At 43.9% G+C, this 20,662-nt stretch overlaps 2 protein-coding genes across 2 annotated transcripts; one reads left to right on the top strand and one right to left on the bottom strand.

Annotated features, from left to right (window-relative positions):
- Window positions 1–78: 78 nt before the first annotated feature.
- On the top strand, window positions 79–4,032 carry LOC105424409 (maternal embryonic leucine zipper kinase). Its single transcript, XM_011634621.3, has 12 exons — window positions 79–368; window positions 638–788; window positions 867–976; window positions 1,051–1,204; window positions 1,279–1,385; window positions 1,464–1,631; window positions 1,709–1,903; window positions 1,970–2,186; window positions 2,783–2,849; window positions 2,912–3,062; window positions 3,151–3,254; window positions 3,348–4,032. The coding sequence occupies exons 1-12, from the start codon at window positions 225–227 to the stop codon at window positions 3,619–3,621; spliced, it is 1,842 nt and encodes a 613-aa protein (XP_011632923.1). The 5' UTR covers window positions 79–224; the 3' UTR covers window positions 3,622–4,032.
- Window positions 4,033–18,286: 14,254 nt separating this feature from the next.
- LOC105424408 (uncharacterized) lies at window positions 18,287–19,342 on the bottom strand. Its single transcript, XM_011634620.2, has 2 exons — window positions 18,895–19,342; window positions 18,287–18,749 (listed from the first exon to the last, which is right to left on the bottom strand). Exons 1-2 carry the CDS (start codon window positions 18,986–18,988, stop codon window positions 18,433–18,435), a joined length of 411 nt encoding a protein of 136 aa, XP_011632922.2. The 5' UTR covers window positions 18,989–19,342; the 3' UTR covers window positions 18,287–18,432.
- Between the last annotated feature and the right edge of the window lie 1,320 nt (window positions 19,343–20,662).

Raw genomic sequence — 20,662 nt, 5'->3', positions numbered from 1 at the left:
AAACCGACGTGGGAAATTTGACGTTTGGTGATTGCGCGTGCCGCCGTCGCGTTTGCACGTGGCACCACTGATTAAACAGAAAGGTGGGCAAGCGAGTTCTTGATTGGCCGTCAAGCGTTGTTTACGTTAGAGAACCGCGGTTTGAAAGTCGATGCGACGATCGGGGCGAGACCGCGATATAATTTTCGGCATTTACGATCGGTGCCCCTCGCACCGGATCCACGATGGTGCGATACGCCGCCCTGAAGGGGTTGTACGACTTGGAGAAAACGATCGGTAGTGGCGGCTTCGCCAAAGTCAAACTAGCGACACATGTTGCTACCGGCGAAAAGGTTGCCATCAAAATTATGGAGAAGACTGCCTTGGGCGTAAGCGAAACTCCAATTGTTTGTTATTTTAAAAAAAAAAGGGGAAATTTTTTTATCGTGAAATTTTCTCAACGTTTTCTCTCGCTCTTTAATCGCACAATTGCTCCAAGAGCAATATTCATAATGTTTATACTCGAGATCGTTTATTTTGGATCTTGGATAGATCTGTGAATAATTAAGATCCTAGTCAATCAATGAAATGGCTGTATAGCATCTTGAGATCATGTTTAAGATAATCCTAAATATAAAAACTATGAATACTTTCTCAGGAAGACTTGCCAAGGGTGAAACTCGAAGTGGAGGCACTTAAAACATTGTTGCATCAACATATTTGTAAGCTGTATCAGGTGATAGAGACAGAGAGTCACTACTTCATGGTGATGGAATATTGCTCCGGTGGAGAATTGTTTGACCATATAGGTAATGTTATATATGATATAAAAGACTTTTCCGCAATCTCTAGAAATATGAATATTAATGACATTATTTGTATTGCAGTTGAGAAAAACAGATTGTCGGAAGCTGACTCGCGCAAATTTTTTTGTCAAATAGTATCTGCGGTTGCATATATGCACAGTTTAGGATATGCTCATAGGGATTTAAAGCCTGTAAATATATTTTTTATTTTTTGCAATATATATTTTATGTAAATGGGATTATTTATTTTTTTTTCTCTTAACAGGAAAATGTTTTATTAGATAAGGATGAGAATTTAAAATTGATTGACTTTGGGCTATGTGCGAAACCTAAATTGGGAATTCAGGCACACTTATATACCTCTTGTGGTTCTCCTACATATGCAGCACCAGAGCTCATAATGGGAAAGAAGTATCTTGGTAATCAAAATTTTTGAAACTCTTCTTCATTTCACTGTAATTTAATATACTGAAGATGTAAAATTTCTTTACAGGTTCAGAGATAGATATATGGAGCATGGGAGTTCTTCTTTATGCTTTATTATGTGGTTTTTTGCCTTTCGATGACAACAGTCTAGAGAACTTATACAAAAAGATACTTGTAAGTTGTATATATCTCCATATTGCCATCTGCACATTAGCACAAATTATGCAATAAAATTATATAAATTTATTCTAGAGTGGTAAATATGAAGAACCACATTGGTTATCTAATAACAGTAAAACGCTAATTAAATCAATGTTACAAATTGACCCAGCAAAAAGGATCACTATTCAGGAATTATGTCGTCATCCATGGGTTACAAAGTATTCTCTGAAGCCTATATCGTTTGTTCATAAAACAGAAGTAAATATTTTTTTAAGCAAAGACATTGCTTTTATAGCTCGGAATGCTTCATGAAATTTCTTTTTTTTTTCATTTAGTTCGAAAAAGATGACGAGGTATTGAGCACTATGTCCGCTATTTGCGGTAGAAGTAGTGCAGATATATGGAAGAAACTTGTGCAGAGTGATAGAACTGATTACAAAACGGCTACATATTTGTTGTTACTTGACAGAAAATTACGTGGACTTTCATTGAAACTAACGTCTACAAGATCTCATCTTAAACAAGAAACGGTAAGCAAAAAAATATTTAATATATGAAATCGATATATTGAAAAAAGAAATTTTGTTCTTATACAGAATATCATGAATTATCCACAACGCGAAGCGATAGTTAATAATTTTATAACCAAACTCGACCATTCTCCAAGAAACAGAGTAAACAACGAGCAATCTCCAAAGATTGATGTTACTTATAACGTTCTTCCTAAAAAAAATGAAAATACCTTTGCAGAGCCACATATATCAGTAAGGAAAAGATTACGAAGCAGAGACTCTGACGATGTATCATCGCCCAGTAAGTATTTTAGTGCCATTGTAAAATCCTAATTCTTTTACCATCCGTATCATTTTTTTATCAATAGAAACATTTGTATTTTTGCTGTCATCATTTTGTCTTTGAAAATTTTTTTGTGTGTTATTTAAATACGTTGGTTGTTATTTAAATACATTTTATTTATGAAGAATATATCCATTTTACATATAACTTGTCAAATGCGTTGCAGCCGCAGTTAGTTTCATATAGTAGTACATTTTCTAAAGTTTACTTCTAATTAGGTGATGCCAGCACCACCTAATTAGAAACTTTAATGAAAGTTCTCGACTGCCGTAAATTACAGTAGTCGCGCGAAAAGCAGATAATTACCTTGCGAAGAGCAATGACTTGCTAACAAATGTAATTTGGACTTAAGAATTTCTGTGTACGAATCCTTCCCCAAAACTCCTTAGAAGATATACTACTCTTCAAGCACTACATCTGAATCCTCTCCACTCAGAAAAGTATTAAAATTTTAATAGTATTATGCAGTTTAATTACATAGTTTAATAATACGATTGAATATATACAATTGAAGTTATATTGTCTTATATTTTTATAATATTTTATTAACATAGTTCCAGCGAAAAGACTGCCTGAGAATAGATCGGCTACTCCAACACAATCTTTAACACCAGATTCCAAGTAAGTTTATGAATAATATATAAAAATATGATAGATAAAATATTCAAAATATAACATTTTAGAGCTTCTCAAATATCTACACCTGGTAGTGCAAGAAAAGTTATGATGGGCCTAGAGCGAGGATTGAATCGAGTAAAATACGTTCTCACTCCGAAAAGACGAGTGAAGAACGAAAATACCGACCCTGAAGAACCAAATATATTATCGGGAAAAGTATGTTTTATATTTTTCTAAATTGGAAATAACGTTAAAAGAAATGTCTATCTTATAAATAATAATAAATTTTATTTCATTATCAAAGGGTCTTTCCAATGTATCTGCAACATGCAGCGGTTGTCCAAAACATGTTCTTTCGAAATTACGGAGAGCACTTCGACAAAAGGGTATAATGTGCCGTCAGAAAGGGTAATCATAATTTTGTTCTCACACAATTCACATTTTCTCAAATCAATTCATTTTTCAATTCACCATTATATTATCGAAAATCATACGTTGTAGATTTATTTTGCAAGGGGAAACTGAAGAGTCTTTTCCGGAAAATAAAAAGGGTTCATCGAAATCGATTTCCTCCCTAAATTCTTGTTCTTTCGAACTGGAAGTCTGCCTTTTGGAGATTGGCCCGAACGGTAAACGATTAGTTGGCATTCGTCGGAAACGGTTAAAAGGTGATGCATGGGTTTATAAACGTGTCTGTGAAGAAATTCTTGCTCTCACTACAGAGGATATATCCGCAGACTCAGAGATTTCTTCCGAGTCCAAGTGTCCTATTTGAGATGGATTCTCATAATAATATATACATGATGTAGATTTCTCGATGCTTGCGCTCTTAATATAATCTAATTATATAAGACGCATGTGCCTTGACCTCTTAATAACGATATAGATACTAAGATTTGTTTTTTAATAAAAAAGATCGACGTTATGTGCAACAAATAATATAAGATTTAAAGATATACAATTTTTTTAAATATACTCAAGTGTTTAATTTAATTATCAGATAAAGATTATTTTGCCTATAACATGTACATTAATTTTTTTTTCTAAGAGAAAAATATATGATTAGATAGAACACATTTGTAAAAATTTATAAACAATATTTTTTGAGGTATAAATAGATTAGAGCGAAATTGTAATATAATACTACTTACATGAATATCAATCTAATAAATCTATTTCTTAAATATCCCTTTATTATCAATATCTAAAAGAATTGAAATTGTCTATTAAAGTAAGATTGATTTATTACAACAAGCGATATAATCATTTTTCGACAAATTTTGATATTAAGAGAAATAAATATTGTTTTTTTTTTTTTTTTTTTTTTTCTAATGCTCTCTTCCATGTATCACATCCATAAAACATCCATATTGATCCCAAGAAGGTTCCGACTAAGGCGATGTTCGACTGTTCTATAGACAGCACAAAGAAAATTTCCTGCGCGGGGCATTTTGCGTGCTTCTTGCTTGCCCCTGCTGTCCGGAATATGTAAAGCTCAATTTCGCGTTTATACCGCAGATATAAAGTATCGCGGCCCGTTTGAACACCGGTCCGCAGGTTCTGCCACCGGCCGGTATAGAGCCGGTATAGACAGGCGAAGATATAAAATCACCACAAATCGATCAGCATAAAGTGGTGCCGCGCGTTTACTTCACTTTCGCTTTATGGGAAGACGAAACCGACCTTTTATCTTTGCCCGCCCAATAATCGCCGGTTCTTCCCCGCGCGTACAGCTACGTAGACAGGTATCCCTCTCTCGCGTACAGACCCCAATCCGATCGGCCGTTGTTTTTTCCCCCGTATCGATTCGGTACCGGTGCAAGACAAAGCCAACCTGCTGCGGCTTACCTTGCAATTGCCGTACTTGCAGCGCGTACGCTGAAAAAAAAAAAAAAAAAAAAAAAAAAGGATAAAAATGTGCAGATTGCCCGCCGAGTTGTAATATGACGATGTGAGGTATCTTTTGGAGATTTCTCCGCGGAAACTGAAATAGAACATTGGAAAACGAGCGGTAAGAGCATTATGAATAGGCATAACGAAGAAGAACAAACATCTATGCGAGAGGAAGAAGAAGAGAAAATGTTGCCCGTAATGGAGTAACTGCATCGCAAGGAGCAATGTCAAACTCCGAGGCGATTAATTTTTAAAACAGGTTACTTTATAAAATTAATTTGAAACAGAACACGATGGGGATTTCCTGCTCGTGATGTAAGTTTCTAAGCTGACCAGATATAAATTGCAATTAACACGTATCACGCGTGCGTGAGCGCACGCACGTACAAGATTCATCGTTGTCTTTAAAGAACCGACGCGAAATACAAAAATATATGGCCAACTAAGACTTGTCTTTTTTCTTTTTACATATGGTGTTCGAGGTGATTTTGTTACTTGCGTTAATCTTTATATCTGACACAATATGTACATTTACATGGTTGATTATATCACAATATTCAATGTTGAGGTATATTTTAAGTATAATTGATTATTGAGTTCTTCCTTTTTAGAAATTTTTTGATCTTTTGCAATCTCAGTTTAATTCTTGTTTAATAAATGGCGTCTTTTCGTAAGAGAGAGAGAGAGAGAGAGAGAGAGAGAGAGAGAGAGAGAGAGAGAGAGAGAGAGAGATCGTATAAAAGAGATGTAAAAATCTTAATATAATCGAACGACTGCAACGCGTTATTTATTAGGTACAAATTAAATTTGCGACTACTCGTTAATTTAACGTCACATGAATTTTGCAGCGCGGGAGAGAACGGCGTTACCTACCGAGGACGAACGTAATTGCCCACGTGCTGCCTCATTCTCGCCGACATATTGGCTACCCAACACCGGTTCGTACCAATTACCGTCTGGCCGGCGGCTAATTAAGGATTGGGGCAATGAGGCCCGGCGATATAGTTTCCGCGATAATGATTATTCGCGACGGTAATTGAGCGAGCGGCTATGAACGCCGCAGGGGGAGCAAACGGAGGAAAGAGAGAAAATGCAAGAGGCACGAGCGATGAAAAAAGAAATGATCTTGTCGGATTAGAGGGCGTGTAAGAGAATTTCTGACTTTTAACATTTTACATTTTTCTTTCCCATCAATTCTAAATCTTCCCGTAAAACTTATGTATCTTTCGAATCGTAAAATTACAACGTTACGATATTTCCTTTACATTTGTGAGGAGATATTCCATTTCCTTTTTCCAAGACTAGAATTCTGATGATTTTATTTCTGCGTTAGGAAAGTTCTACTAGAAAAAAGGACAAGGAGAAAGAGAGAGAGAGAGAGAGAGAGAGAGAGAGAGAGAGAGGGGGCATGCTCTTCGCCGATTAAGACGATAAAAACGGTAGCGGCGGTAGATCTTACGAGCCGAGAAAGATGGAAGTTCTTATACCTGGCTCCTGGACTGCTTCGAGTCAGGCGAGCTCGCGAGCAAGACGCGTTACCAAGAGGTAAGTGTAAGCATATGTATGATATACAAAGCCACGCATACGAAGAAGAAAAGGTAAGGGTGGCACGCGCGGCCCGCTTCTATCGCTTCCGGGCATCAGCGTGCTCGCGAGCCGCGGCTAATTGCTCTTTAATGCAAGCGAGCGAACGGGCGCGTTGCTTTTCTCGAGCGTACGCCGAAGAAAAGCCAACCTCGACAATGTTGTTAGGCGACAAAAAAAAAAAAAACGCCGCGTTGGCGAGCGTGATAATTTCGCGTTGAGTGAATCGCAAAGTGATTCCTTCTAGTAAAACTGGTCGCCGGAAAAACTGGCTTCCGGGAAAATTTGAGAAAATTTTGTTAAAAACGAAGAGACTACGGCAAATCGATCTAATCGATCTTGTTTCGTATCTCTTTTCACCTCTTGATATTAGAAACTGAAATGTCGAAATTATTTCTTCATATGGCGAAACGATATAATCGTGGCACTGCGGGTGAAAGTAAATGTAGTTTCTTGCAGTTTCCTTGTCACAATTGTGTTTTCGTGAAACGCGGTTTCTTCCGAGTCACGTACGTTTTTAAAGTGACATTTCGTTACACGTAGAAGAGGCGATTTCTTCGCACACCAGCGTGCGTCTGACGCATACGGTGCGTTACGCAGTTTCTTTTTCAGATCGTCAGAAGCCGCGAAGAAATCGTTATGCAGCTTGCACTCGGAAGAAAGACGGGGAGCGCTAATCATCCGGCGGCTTGCCTATTCTCTTTTTTTCTTTTCTTCTTTTGGGGTCGGCCCTGTTTATTCGCGAGAGGAAAGGGCGCGTTGCCGGCAAAAATAAAGGGCAGAAAGCCCCGGATTCGTCGAGGCATGACCAGCGCGTCCACCAGAAGCTCATACATATGTACGCGGCTCGAACCGGGCAGTGGCGAGCAACCCTCCTCTTCCTCCTCCTCCTCCTCTTCCTTCTCCTCCTCTTCCTTCCCCTTCTCGGGGATTCACTCCCGTAGGGAGGCCGCTCCGGAAAAATGAATATGCAGCCCGCGTAGAGGAGGGTATTATTTTATAAAATTTACTATCTCGTGCCCGCGCATTATCTACCCTCCTGCCAACCCCACCGGCAGATTCGCCGCGAGTTTTCCGCGCTAACGTGGAAACCGGACCACGAGATGAAACATTTCTTAAAGCGGGTGAAACGGTTTCTATCCGATCCTATATATATATATATATATATATATATATATATATATATATATATATCTCGATCTGAAGATCTGGATTTCACCGTTGCAAGATTTCGTTTATCGTCGATCATTCAAAGGCGATTTTGATAAAAACTGATCACGCACGTAATTTCAGTACAAAAAATTCAGATTAAAATGTATTTAAAAATAAAATATATATTTTTAATATGAAAAGTACTAGCACACATTTTATATAAAAATATCTTAAAATAAGATGTAGAATAATTAAAATAATCGCGTTTTGACTGTGGAAGAAATCTGTTTATAGTATCTTGTCTTCAATCCTCGTCGTCATAATTTGTACCTTCGACGCCTTCTCACCCCCACCTGTTCCACAACGCTTCCTCCGGCCAGCGGGGTGGTGGCCCTCAACCGAGGTCTAATTACGACGTCGCTCGCGAGCGTAACCGCTTGTGTTTTTCCAAGTGTGCTTCGTGCGCGCGGGGCTGCTCTGACGCTTCTATAAAATTGTAGCCCCCTTATCGTCGTAGAGGAAACGAAACATTAAATCGGCCCCGGCCGACAGGGGCGGGCTTGTTTCGGTGGGTGCGTCTGAGATTTCCTGTGTGGACTGTGGATGCTAGGAAAGGATGGCTCCCTACGTAAAGGGCGCGTTCTGGTGTGTGTGTGTGTGTGTGTGTGTGTGTGTCCTCACATCGAGCACACACCAGGATTTATATACGAGCATGGGGAACATGAAATAATCCGCCCATCTTTACCGTATAAATATAAATGTAGATCGTATCATCTCGATCCCATTTCCATAATTTGGTCTTTTTGCCTTTTCTAGAAATATCAGCACTGGCGATATATATCGCCAGGATGGGAATGAGATGTAAATTCGTCTCCGCGTATATTTATTCGTTACACATTTTCTATTATATCGATGTTGCCGAGCACACGCAACGTTATAACGTTCTCCAACGTTATAACGTTCGTCGCGTGTATACGCGTATTCTTTTTTCTTTTTTTTTTTTTCGTTTTTTTTTTTACGTGCTCTTCCTCTTACGCCCGCGTCCTCGTGCCACAATATCGCGCGATATCTAAACAACTTTATCATTAATGCAACAGTAGGAATTTGTATATAATGGTGCTATGTACATACGTAATATATGCCGGGCTGCCTGCACATAACGGCGATATCATAAGATAGAAACCAATAGCCGCAATTGTATGGAAATATGTATCTATGAATGAAGACACTTTCATTTATGAAACCAGATACTTATGTACCGGACACGGGCGTTGTAACATCCTGCTATTATGTGTCCTTACCTACCTATTCGTTCTCTCTTTCTCTTTCTCTTCTCCCGCTTTTTTTCTCCCTTCGTCTTCTCACTCCGATCCCCGCGCTATAGAGCGTACCTACCTTTAGCGTCCATCGTTCACATAGACATTACCGCATTACCGTATCGATGTATATAATTCCGCGAGTCTCTCCGCATTTTTCATCATTTTTCATAATATAAGCGCGATATCTCGCAATCTCTGTTGGTTTTGCGAGTCGCGTAATCTTCTCTTCTCGGAGCCGTACGTACATCCGCGCGCCGGCATCTCGCCGACGAAATCAACGACGAACAACTCTTGTAATTAGCGTTCGATATCGCAATACGTCCAGTGGAAACGTTAGAATTTTTTCACGAGAAAGAATTTTATTTTGACTTCGATGTTCCAAGGCTTCGTTCGCGATGTCGTTGCGCGAAGGGCCTTCTTGCTCGACACGCTCGCGCTGCGAGTCGACGGCGAAACAAACGTGCAACCCTTTCGGAGGAGGACGAGGAGACGGCGAGGGGACGAGGGGGAGAAAGAGGCCGGCGAGCAGATAGCAGAAGGGAAAGGAGAGAACGAGGCTGAATGCGCCGACTGTGACGCTTTCCGGTCAGGTGCCGCCCTGACGATCCCTCTCCTTCCAATTTCCACGTCGAGATCCGCTCGCTCATTCACTTACTTCTGCCCTCCCTTCTGTGTTTTGCTCTTCCCTCGATTCTTTCGCCCGGACGCCGTCCGAGAAAAACTGGCAGGAAAAAGCAGGAAACGGATTGTTTCCGAATGTAGATCAGGAGGATTTCTTCGAGGAGTGCGCGGACAAGCGAACGACGGACAAGTAACAAACGACGCGATGTCTTTTCTTTTGAGAAGACGAAGACATCCGTCCCGATGTCCGTCCCGCGCACAATAATTGGATCACAATTTCGATCCCCGATTACGTCACCGTCGTTTTACAAGGCCCATCATGCACGCCTGTATACTGTACGGGCGATCCGTTAACCGTTCTTATTTCACTGGTCAGCATCGATCGTATCTGATTGTTAATACCGGAATGAAGACAGCGGTCTCTCGGTGATTCTTTTCCCTTTACTACATTATTACTCCGCGTCGTAATTATCGCGCTGCCTCGGGAGGCCATTGTCACAATGGACGTCCGGAGTTTCCCTACGATTATCGTACCGAAAATCTCTTCGTGGTCGAGCTCCTCATCGACTTCCTGCCGGCAATGGACGATGATTATTTGTCGCAACGGCACGGTAGACGCGCGTGTAAAAATGATACCGACAACTCGATCTCTTCCATTGTCCGTTATATATTTGAGGCCCGTGTCAAGAATAACGACCGACTAATTACTTACCGCGTAACGCAAATGTATTCTCTTTTGTAACAGTAACCAAAAAAGATAAAAGAACAAAAATTATTAGCGATTTGACTGATTTAGCAGTCGAATCGATTCCATTGACATAAAATGATTTTATTCTCTATTTTTGTTCTCTCGTCTCGAGACTACGAGCTGCTATTATTATTGTTAACGTAATAATCTTTTCTCTCGATCTAAATTCTCTTTGTGAAGTATGCAGAATGTCTCTGCGTCACATCATAATTACGATCGGCAGATATTTCGCGTTCGAATTCTAAAGAAGTAATTCCCGCGTGTTCGTGCCTCTGCCGGCTCATCCGTCGCCAATCTTTATTAAATAAAACCAGCAAGTCCCCGCGCGTTAGCATACAAATAAGTTCCATTTCACAACATCATCATCGAATCGCCGTCAACGTCCGCGATACGATCGACTTCAATATCGTTAATTAATCCCGTAATAACTTATCGCCGTATGCCACATGGTTGCGGTTTCCTGTTTGTTATAGCGTCATCGTTTTTAATTCTGAAGAAGCTGTTCATTGATTAATACGTGCCATAAAATGCAATTTCGTGCGATCTCAATCTCATTTCTAAAATTAAAGATGGCATGGCATCTCGGAATATCTGGACTTGGTTTCTTCCAGAGTGTCATTACCCGTTCGACAGGGAACTTTTGATATAAATGCGATTCTTCTCTCGGCCCCGTCACATATTCCTCACCCAGCCCAGTATAGCCAATCAATCTGATTCTCTTCTCCTCACGGACACACAACGGAGTACCCGTTCTCCGGTTCGCCGCGTTATCATTATCGCGAGCGCGATAATCTGCGCCACGCGCGGTCGAGGCCGGGCCGTAGTTTCTCCGCGATTATCCTACCGAAAAATCTCTCTCGCGCTCTTTCTCCTTACCCCCGTGGACACGCCGCCGGCCGGGGCCACTCGTCGTCGACTTCCTGTGCCCGCCGGTGGACAATGACCAGCACTTGCCGCAATGGCAGAGAGCGGCGGGGCAGACGCGCTTCTAATATCTATTCGGCCGATCTAGTTCGCGGAAGCCGCCGTTATTGTGAGCACGGGTGTGTGTGTGTGCGTGCGTGTGTGTGCGCGTGTGCGTGCGTGCGTGCACACGGCGAGCCGTCGCACACACATAGCCTGTGCGGCGTGTACAGGGTGTACCAGGAAACGATCATCACGCGATTTCAGCATTTTGCAATTTGCGCACCGCAGAGCCTTCGGAAGCGGCGTCTCAGACACGTTATCGCCATTAATTCGCGGAGGCTCGTCGAGGAGGAAGGGGGGGAGAAATAGAGGAAAAAAAAGAAGAAACAAGGGAAATTACGAGCGTTCCTCGCTTGTTCGATGCCACTGGATTTATACACCCCGTATGAATCGGCGTCAGGTACACGTACGCATGTACGCGTATCGGCGGGGACCCGCGGCGTGTGCGTGCGTCGGCGGAACGAAGAGGCCCCAGCGTGGCGTGGCGTGGCGTCGGAGAGCGAGGACGACGAGGAGGAGAAGGATGAGGGGGAAAAGGAAAGACGGGGGGAGGGAGGAACACCTCCGGAGAGCCTCTCTGGAAGGAGGATATGATGGCTCGTGGCGTTATGCTCCGCGAGCTGTTATGCTCCTCGGGCACCACCGGACCATAAGCGAGGCTACTTCGCTCCGGCGCAACAGCCGCCACGTTTCTCGTTATATCAACGCATCGGCGTCGACGAAATAAAGTTTGCGTGCGCGAAACCTTTTTATCGCACGCGCGCCTTTTTTCGCCGAGCGAGAAACGCGCGAGTCAGATGAGAAATTTTTTTTTTAGCGGTTCAGACGGAATAACTTAATTCGATAATCGAGGCCGTCATCTCATCTTTTTCGATACGATTCGAAGACCATTAATGTTCTCTAATTGAAAGATACAGTCTCGCGTGACGTTGGTATCTTACGAAGGATCAATCTGGCCTTCGCAAGGAGTTAAGCACGTATATTCTTGCGACATATACACAGAGTTATACGAATAATCATAAGTACATAGCGATTGCGAACGACGCGCACGATGTGATGTTGCAATCGTAGGAAAAAGAATCGTGTGCTCTTCCTATTGTTAGGCATGCAATCACGAATGTGTCGTTATCGTGCCGATGTATACATACGTGGCGCAATACTGCGAGCGCGACGTCCGATTTCTCGACGCCGCCTTCACCGGATGCAGACGCCAATGTATCTAGGCACGAGCCACTCGAGCCACTGCGTATGCCGCGCCGAGCGATTGCCGATAAATCATATTTTTTTTCTTATAATTTTCTTATAATTTACCATCGCCATATGTAGTCCCGATAGATAATTTCTCATATATTATGGGAAATGAATACGTATAATCGATTATCGTATTTTTTATATATATCCTCGAGTGTTCTTAATTTTTTGACGAATGTAAAACAGATTCCGCTTCGGTAAAATAATAAGCTTAAAAAAATAAGAGAAAATTTAACGTAAATCCATTATTTATTTTCGTGATATTATTATAAGGTATTTCAATATTTCGCATCGTAATTCCATCGGCAATCGTACGTACAAAATTTTGAATTATATTTTAAATCGTCCTCTACCGATTTATTGTGATAAAAAGCTAAAAAATGATCGTGACGCGTCGGTTTTCCTCTCGCGATTACTTTCGGGCCCATTTTCTCGTCTTCCTCGAGAGATCACGGAACGTGTGCGTCTTGCCGCCGTCACGCTACGCGTAATTCCTGGCAGAGTCGGACGCCAATGGATCTAGGCACGAGCCACGAGTCTGCGTCGAATATGCCTCGCAGTCTCTGACCCGCAGTTCCTCTCGGGGCTACGGTCTTCCGAAGAGAAGGAAGGGAACAGGAGGAGGAAGAAAGGAGATGTGCGATGTGGGCCCCCCCCGAAGGAGGTGGCGGAGGCGGCGGAAGAAGGGGCGGCGTAACACAGGCCGAAGGGGGTGACGGCAGAGGGGGCATGTTAGCGTTCAGCATGCGTAAGGAGCTGCGAGGCATTATGTCCGGAGACCCCGTGAGGCCGGGCTGAAACGAGCGAATAAGAAAGTAGTTAAAGTCTCGAGTGGTGAGGGCGGTAGAGGTGGCGGTGATGCCTCCGAAGGTAGAAGAGGGTAAGGGCAAAGAGAGAGACGGGAGAGGAAGACAGGGGGTCCGCCTGCCACGCGCTGCCTCCTCTTTTCCTTCGCCTTCACTTCCTCCTCCTCCTCCTCCTTCCTCTATCCCTTCCTCCCCCTCCCCCTCCCTCATGTCTGCCTCCCTCATATCTACCTCCTTCCGCCTCCTTAACTCCTCCCTGACTCCTCTTCCATCTACCTCGGGCGATCATCTTCCGTGCCGCAATATGTAACAACGACTCGTCACACTCTGCTTGTCGGCGCACAAGATAATTGCCCTCATTATAGTTATTTAAAAAGCGCACCGCGTGCGCGAACGCGCGCCACCGCTGCCGCCGTCGCCGCCTCCTCCAACGCGATCGAGCCGGCCGATATAAAGACGCTGCCGAGCGCGAATTAATCGCGGGGGATGTTAGCGGAGGGAAGGAGAGAAAAAGAGAGGGGGGAAAAAAAAAAGATGTAAGCGGTCGCGCGACCGCGCGCGCTCCGTCGGAGGTAGCTGTTGATTTCCGTCCCTAGGGGCAGCTCGTTCCACTTCAGGAGACTCGTACCAGCTACGTAACGAGCTGGACCGGGAGGACACGCGAAACTTAAAAAATACGGAAACTGATTTAGAGGATAATCGCTCGAGCCCCGTTACGTTTACCATTTTCTAAGATCTCCACGAGGAAGGAAATTAGATAAAGAAAATAATTTTCACGTTTGTCATATCTTCGCGGAGATTATTGGAATTTTTATGTCCAATGATTAAATCTACATGGAATAAAAAAAGAAGGCCGTTTCTCCAAGTTATATAAAATAGCGAAGAATGGGCGGGCGAACAAATGCTATTTGTCGAGTGTAGCACGTTACGAGCCGCCAGGCCGTCGTTATCTTTTAACGAAGAGCCAAGGGAGATAGGCATGCTCCTGATTTTCTGGTCTGGTTGGGATTATATAGTATTGCAATGTACAGCGAACGCTGCTATTTCAGACACAAAGTGCCGGAATGTGCGTTTATTAGCGGTCGCGGACTTTAATGCGCGGCGGCGGCGGCGGCGGCGGCGGAGGCGAATCATCTGGCGTGCTGTATTTGTACAGCGGGTACCGTTTTAAGTAACGGTAAACACCCGAGAAAACATCGGGGTGGGTGGATAATTAAGGCAACGTCGTTAAGCTCGACCGTTTCCTCCCGAGTACCGAATTAATCCTGAAATTGATGAGGAAAAAAAAAAACGAGTCTAAAAATCAAGATGCGAAAGAGATACATATTGTACGTAGTAGCTCGCAATAACAACGGAATGGAATATTTGTCTTCTCGCTGATACGCTTTGCGATTTAGAGTCGATAAATTATTGCGTACATCGGCGGCGATGCGCGTTATAGTGTATAGACGTATATCCGATGATAAATAACGGTGTCGAATTAAAGCGAGAAATCTGATTATTTTTGATAGTCGATACTTTTATCGCTTTTCCGACGTGTACATGCCCGCACCGGTTCTGTGCTTTCTAAATACGTTTGCCGCTCATCGAGCTCATCAGACATTTACGTTCACACGCGCGTTTAATATATCGGAACGACGACGAGAAATTCATATTCATTCGCAACCGTGTATGCGCGAATCTCGCCGCAACGAGCGCGCCGGAAACCGACAGTCGGAAACGGTAACTTGCACATCGAGATCCTACGTTTTTGTCAAGATCCTAATCGGCCACTATCCTCCACACTCTTAGTACATAATTTTTGTTATTATCACGCGCGAACTCTCTCCTGCCGCTACAGCGGCGTTTAGTAATCGCCTTTTGATCAAGTCGCGTTATCGCCGTTGGAATATTAAACCAGCCATCCATGATATCCATGAAAACTCTTATCCATCCTCTTTGACATCCAACGCAACTTTTTGAACCTCTCCGATCTACCTTCGTGCGTGCGATATAAAAAAAAAAAAAAATTAAAGTTTTGAACGTTGAATCCTGCGAAAAGAGGGCGTGCGATAAAAGCGAGATAAAAAAGATGCACCGTGCGCGCATTTCGTATTTGTATTCTGAGGACGCGATGCCGTCCGATAAACGTTCCGCGAGATACAAAGCGGCATTACCCAAGGTACAAACGTGGAAGCCCGCGTGCGGCGGCATATCTACGTGAGACCATTTGTTGATGATTTGAAACCACGTTGTAGATCACGATAGGCCTTGCCACCGACATGGCAATTTTTCCATTTTTTTTCATATTTTGAACAAAACTTATGTACATCTCTTTTCATACACCTCTCATACGTTGGTAAATTTATTATCCAACACTTTTTTTTATTAGCGGAGTGTTTACTTAGATATTTACTTGGAATGAACAAAATTGAAAGCCTCAGGGCTTGGGATTAAAATTAATTCTGTTCGAAATTATATATGTTGATGTTGTGAGCACAGTTATGTGCGAACTATGTATGTGAATTCTTCTACTTTTTCACCGTCATGTCTATTCGTTCGATACGGGCGGTGAATACGCCCGTTTGTCGATTTTTGCCGGTTAATACTCTTATTATCTAACTCGAGGAATTCATGCCCAGGCAGGATCCCCTAAAGCATGTGCATTTGCATACACTTAGCCGTGCGCGACCGCGTACAGGTCGCATCTTGGAAATCATCCGCGGGGATTCCACATGCCGCAATGTCGTAGAGATACGAAGTTATATGTACCGTACGACGCAACTGCGGGGCACGCAGGTGGTAGATTTTCCGATCGATCCTCGCGCGCGCGGGGCCGCGATTTGTTCCTCATCGTCGTCGTCGTCGTCGTCGTCGTCGTCGTCGTCGTCATCGGGGACTTTTCGCGGACGAAGGGGGCCGCGGGGCCCCGTTCGCCGATTGTTCACGACGCAACACGCGCAGCAATGAAAGCTCGAACGGCGAAGAGTAAAAAGCCTGTGAGGTAGACATAAATAAATAGGCAGTGGGTGTGGTTGGTGAGGCCGCACACATGGCGTCGTGACCCGTCGTCTCCGTTCGTGAGCTCGAGGCCAGCTCGAGTTATGCCCCCGCGGAATGTCGCTCCCGCCGCGCGCAAAGCAAGCGAGCAAGCTCTTTCGATATCACGCGGGTTAAACGCAGTTTCGCGTTGTGCACTTTGTGTCTCTCCTTTGTGCCTCCTTCCCCCCTCGAGCCGCGTTTCTCAGCTCTGTCTCCCTCAGCGTTTTCAATTTGTCGAAAAAAAAAAAATCTACGTGTGATCTTTATCTGGCGAAGACTCAAGGGCGATCGATGACAAGATTTTGCGATGGTCGTAGGTAAGTAAATAAAAAAAAAAAAAAAAAAAACGTTCGCAAACGTTACTCCAATTACAAGAATTTTTGTTCAAAGAACGAAAGAGACCTCTCTTTCGGACGTTTACGAACCGTAACGGGGTCAGATTGGGGGGTTCCGTATACCCGCGTGCGACGATCGAGGGTTGATCCGGAAATTCAGGAGGCTACGAGCGTCGTGTGCGCCGTCGTTGTAACGCCGTTCATGACTTAGCACGGTGTGCTCGGCGTCGTCGGCCACAGTCGGTGCTTTGGCTTTGGCGGTTGAGACTGCCGATATACAATGCCGCATTGTTTCGTCGCGTTGTAGCCGGTCTTAGTCGGTAGCACACACGCCGAGGCCGAGCCGATGTTTATTATCTTTGTTCGCGCAACCAAATAAAATATCACATCTTATATTATATCCGCGCTTCTCCTCCGAGTTCGTCCACCATATAAAATCCGATGTACTCCGTCGTACGTATTTTCAAGCGGCCTGGTAACGTGTGGGGATAAGATAGCGGAGCTTCTCGGGTTTATGCAAGTCCGTAACAAACGGATGTTTTAAAACAGATAAAAGGATATGCAGGTACGGATTGCAGGGTACAGTTATAATGTTACACAATCGGCACGGAGGATACGGACGCCCCGAAAGGGAAGATATCTCCGAGAAAGGAGAAGGAATGGAGAAAAAAAATGGTTTATATGTATCGTATCGAACGAGAGAGTGTGAATACAAAGTGTGAAATATCGTAGTTTTGCGCGAAACTACCGTTTCACGCATATTTTCCTTCGCGTCCTACATGCGAATCGAAAGAGGCCATCCATCCACCTCTCGGTACGATGCCAGGTTTCCACTTTCATGGATGGCTGCCGGCTCGCGCGCCCGCACGTGCATCACGTGATTTTTTATTTTCGTCGCCAGCAACTCGCGACTCCGCGTATTTCGCGAACGATTATTACGTATCCTTTGGATAGGAAAGTTTCCTTTCTCCCGAAAGCGAAGCGGACGAGGCGAAGAATCACCGCTGATAGATTCGCGGTCGGAGTTTCGTTGTGCCAACGGTGAAAGCCGTGACGATCTCTGATCAGCCTTGGCACGATTAGATGCGCGAAACGAATTCTGCATCTCGCGATGCGCGAATCTCTTCTCTTCTTCGCGGAGGGACAGGAAGGGACGAAAAAGGGAGAAAAAAATGGTGGAGATTGAAAGGAAGCCCGTGAGGGGCCGCGCATCAGCGAGGGGAGGGGACACGGCTACGCGGAGAGAGAAATAGCTTTCTTATTTCCATGAAAATTACGTTCGGCGATTTCGACGACAATGCCATTCCGGTGTTTTAAATGCAAATCCACAAAAGGAAAAACCGTAAAGGCATTATAATTTATATTACTACATGTGGCAGCGGCGCTTCCGGCGAAAGAGCATAGGCGCAGTTCCGGTCAGCCCCACGGGTTGGAGAGATCCTACATCGCCAGATTATGAGCCCACCGCCGCTTTTACAATGGATCGTCCGCCTCTGAGTCGTACGTCAGCAAGAATAATTCTGCGTTACCCGCCGCTCGCGCTCGCATCTTGCCAGCAAAATAATACAAACGATCGCCGAAGGGCCCGCGCGCGCGCGCGCGGCCTCACGGCGTACAAATGTGCAAAACTATTTTTCTTCTATTGTCCAATGGGATAAATAATTTTCTTACGTTTTTACGGATGTTATCGACGCCTATTACCTAATCTTAACGTAATTATATGTCTTGCACGCGTTAACAGCGAAAGGAGATGGACGATTTACGCTTTGCATGATTAACTCACAATTATATTTATCGATTCTCTATGATACATCTGTGACATTGGTGATAAATAGACATGTGCAACGGCGTATAAATACGCCCGGGTTGGAAACGAGGCGTTCCAGGTTTCTACGCTAGAAACTGGCCGTTTTTGATGAATTCGACGATCGCCTGGACGGTGGTCTGGAAACGCGCAAAATTCTCTCGACCTTCCTCTGGAGATTTGGATTTGTAGATAGCGCTCGTGTACGCCGAGGTCAATTCGGACACTAACATCTGTGCTTTTTTAGCGGCCGCCTCGATCGATCCTGTGGGCGTTTTAATCTCCTCCGCGGTCCGAACAATCTCCCCCTTAATGAGCTCGACGAGTTTTTCGTCATCCTTTACATTTGAGTCCCCGCTCGAAATTTTCTGTAGGATGTCCCTGATAGCCACAGCATTCTCATCTTGGGACAAAATAAGGAATCTTTTTAAAAAGATCTGAATTAATCGAGGAATTAAAAAAAAAAAATCTCTCTAGGCGCGTGTAACTCTAGTAACAATTAATCCTCAATAAATTAATTTTATTCGATTCAATTGTATATCTTTCACCTGTCGATGGTGTCGGTGTTTCTCTAATTATCCTTTGGGATTGCGAGGCGGTGCTCGCCAACAGGACAATCGTGACGATCGCGAGCTTTGCCATCTTCGGAAAATCGTATCGAGCAAACTGTCAATCGATTGTCCGGCCGCGCTCTCTCTGTCTTTATATGAATGCATATCCCCGCGAGGACGAGCGCGGATCGAGTAGGGATGATATTATGTAAAACGTAATTTGCCGTTCGTCGTGCATGCGGCCGCTGACCATTATAAATGATCCTAATGAGTGTCATTAAAAAAGAAGACGCGCGAGAGAAAGTGGAGCGTCGTCGCAAGCGGCACGTTTCAAGAAAGTATGCTTTGTTTTGATTTCTATCCGTTGACAACCGGAAGAAATTACCTGAAATAAAACAGGTGTTAAACGAAGCATCTTCTCTTAATTATGATTTTGAATTGGCGAAACAACTGTTAATCTGTATTTTATGTAGCCAAGATAATTTGATGATATGATCTAAAAAATAATAATGGAAAAAAGAAATAATGGAACAGGAATAGAAGAATAGGATTCTTAAATTACGATTATGGATAAACTGATTTATATTTATACATATATATATATATATATATAGAGTTATAGTTATAGTTTTATGTTTTATATTTGTTACACAATACAATTCTTAAATCATGAATGCGTATGTCATCATAATTTTGCGATTGGAAGAGGCAAAGAGGCTTCAGCCGGAAGCGATTGAATGTTCTTTGTCAGCGAATTGCGAGTCGCGAAGCGAGTTTTTCTCAACCAGGCAGCAATCGTCGTAAAAGCGCCGTTGCAATTTTTCGTTGCAGTCGCTATGTACATTGTGATACACGCAATTCGACTCGACACGACGCCGCGCGCTCAACAGGTCGGGCGTCCGCGTGTTCTCCCCCCTTCGAAAAATGTAGGGGCAATGCCGATACTGGCCGACGGTAAAAGTGCGTGAACACAGGGAGGGAGTGCATCCAGCCATGATTCCTCCTCACCGATTTTTACCCCCTTCCTGCCTCCTTCCGTGCGCCCCTGCCCGTTCTCTCCCCTGCCTCGACGTTACCTTGACGCGTCGCGTCAAATTAAAGGCTGCCGAGTTGCTTTCCACCTGAAAAACGATTCAAATCTCCGCAACGCGATTCGCGCGACAAATATTCGGTCTTTTCTCGGAATAAAGGCGGGAAAAAAGGTTCGAAAAACCAATCGAGAGATAATCGCGACGGTCTGGTCGACGACGGTTCACCGGTCGTGGACAAGACGGCATTGCGCGCGGAGAACTCGCAAGAAGCCGTCCGTACTTTTAATGCGGGATGAATGAAAATACGGGTGCTTGAGTAAGTTTAAATTACATTTCATTCATGCAGGAAAAGCAGACACACGCGGGAATCGTCCTTCCGGCTCGCGTTGCGCACGTATCGCAGGACGGCGGACTCGCACGTAATAACGGCTGGACTATAATGTGTATTATCCCGACATCCTGTGCGCGGCGGTGGCGACGTCTTGCGCATTTCTCTCTTATGTTCAGGGTACTGGCCCTTGCTACGTTACGACAGCGATCGTAGAAGCGAAACTTAAATTTTTCTGCGCGAACGTTTGCTTTTCGTCGCAACATTTTCATTCCTTTTCCTTATTATCCGCGCGCATTGCAGGCCGATTTACCTTTACCGCCATGGTAAAGGATCCTTTCCTAACGGTTTTCTCCGGCACGAGCTTGGTAGTTACGTAAGAGCACGCTCTCGAGAAACGCCCAAT

The sequence above is a fragment of the Pogonomyrmex barbatus genome, unplaced genomic scaffold (genome assembly GCF_055798465.1).
Source record: "Pogonomyrmex barbatus isolate J1 unplaced genomic scaffold, ASM5579846v1 scaffold1, whole genome shotgun sequence".
Lineage (NCBI taxonomy): Eukaryota > Metazoa > Arthropoda > Insecta > Hymenoptera > Formicidae > Pogonomyrmex > Pogonomyrmex barbatus.
Note: the sequence above shows the minus strand (reverse complement) of the source record. Positions and strands in the feature narration are given on the sequence as shown.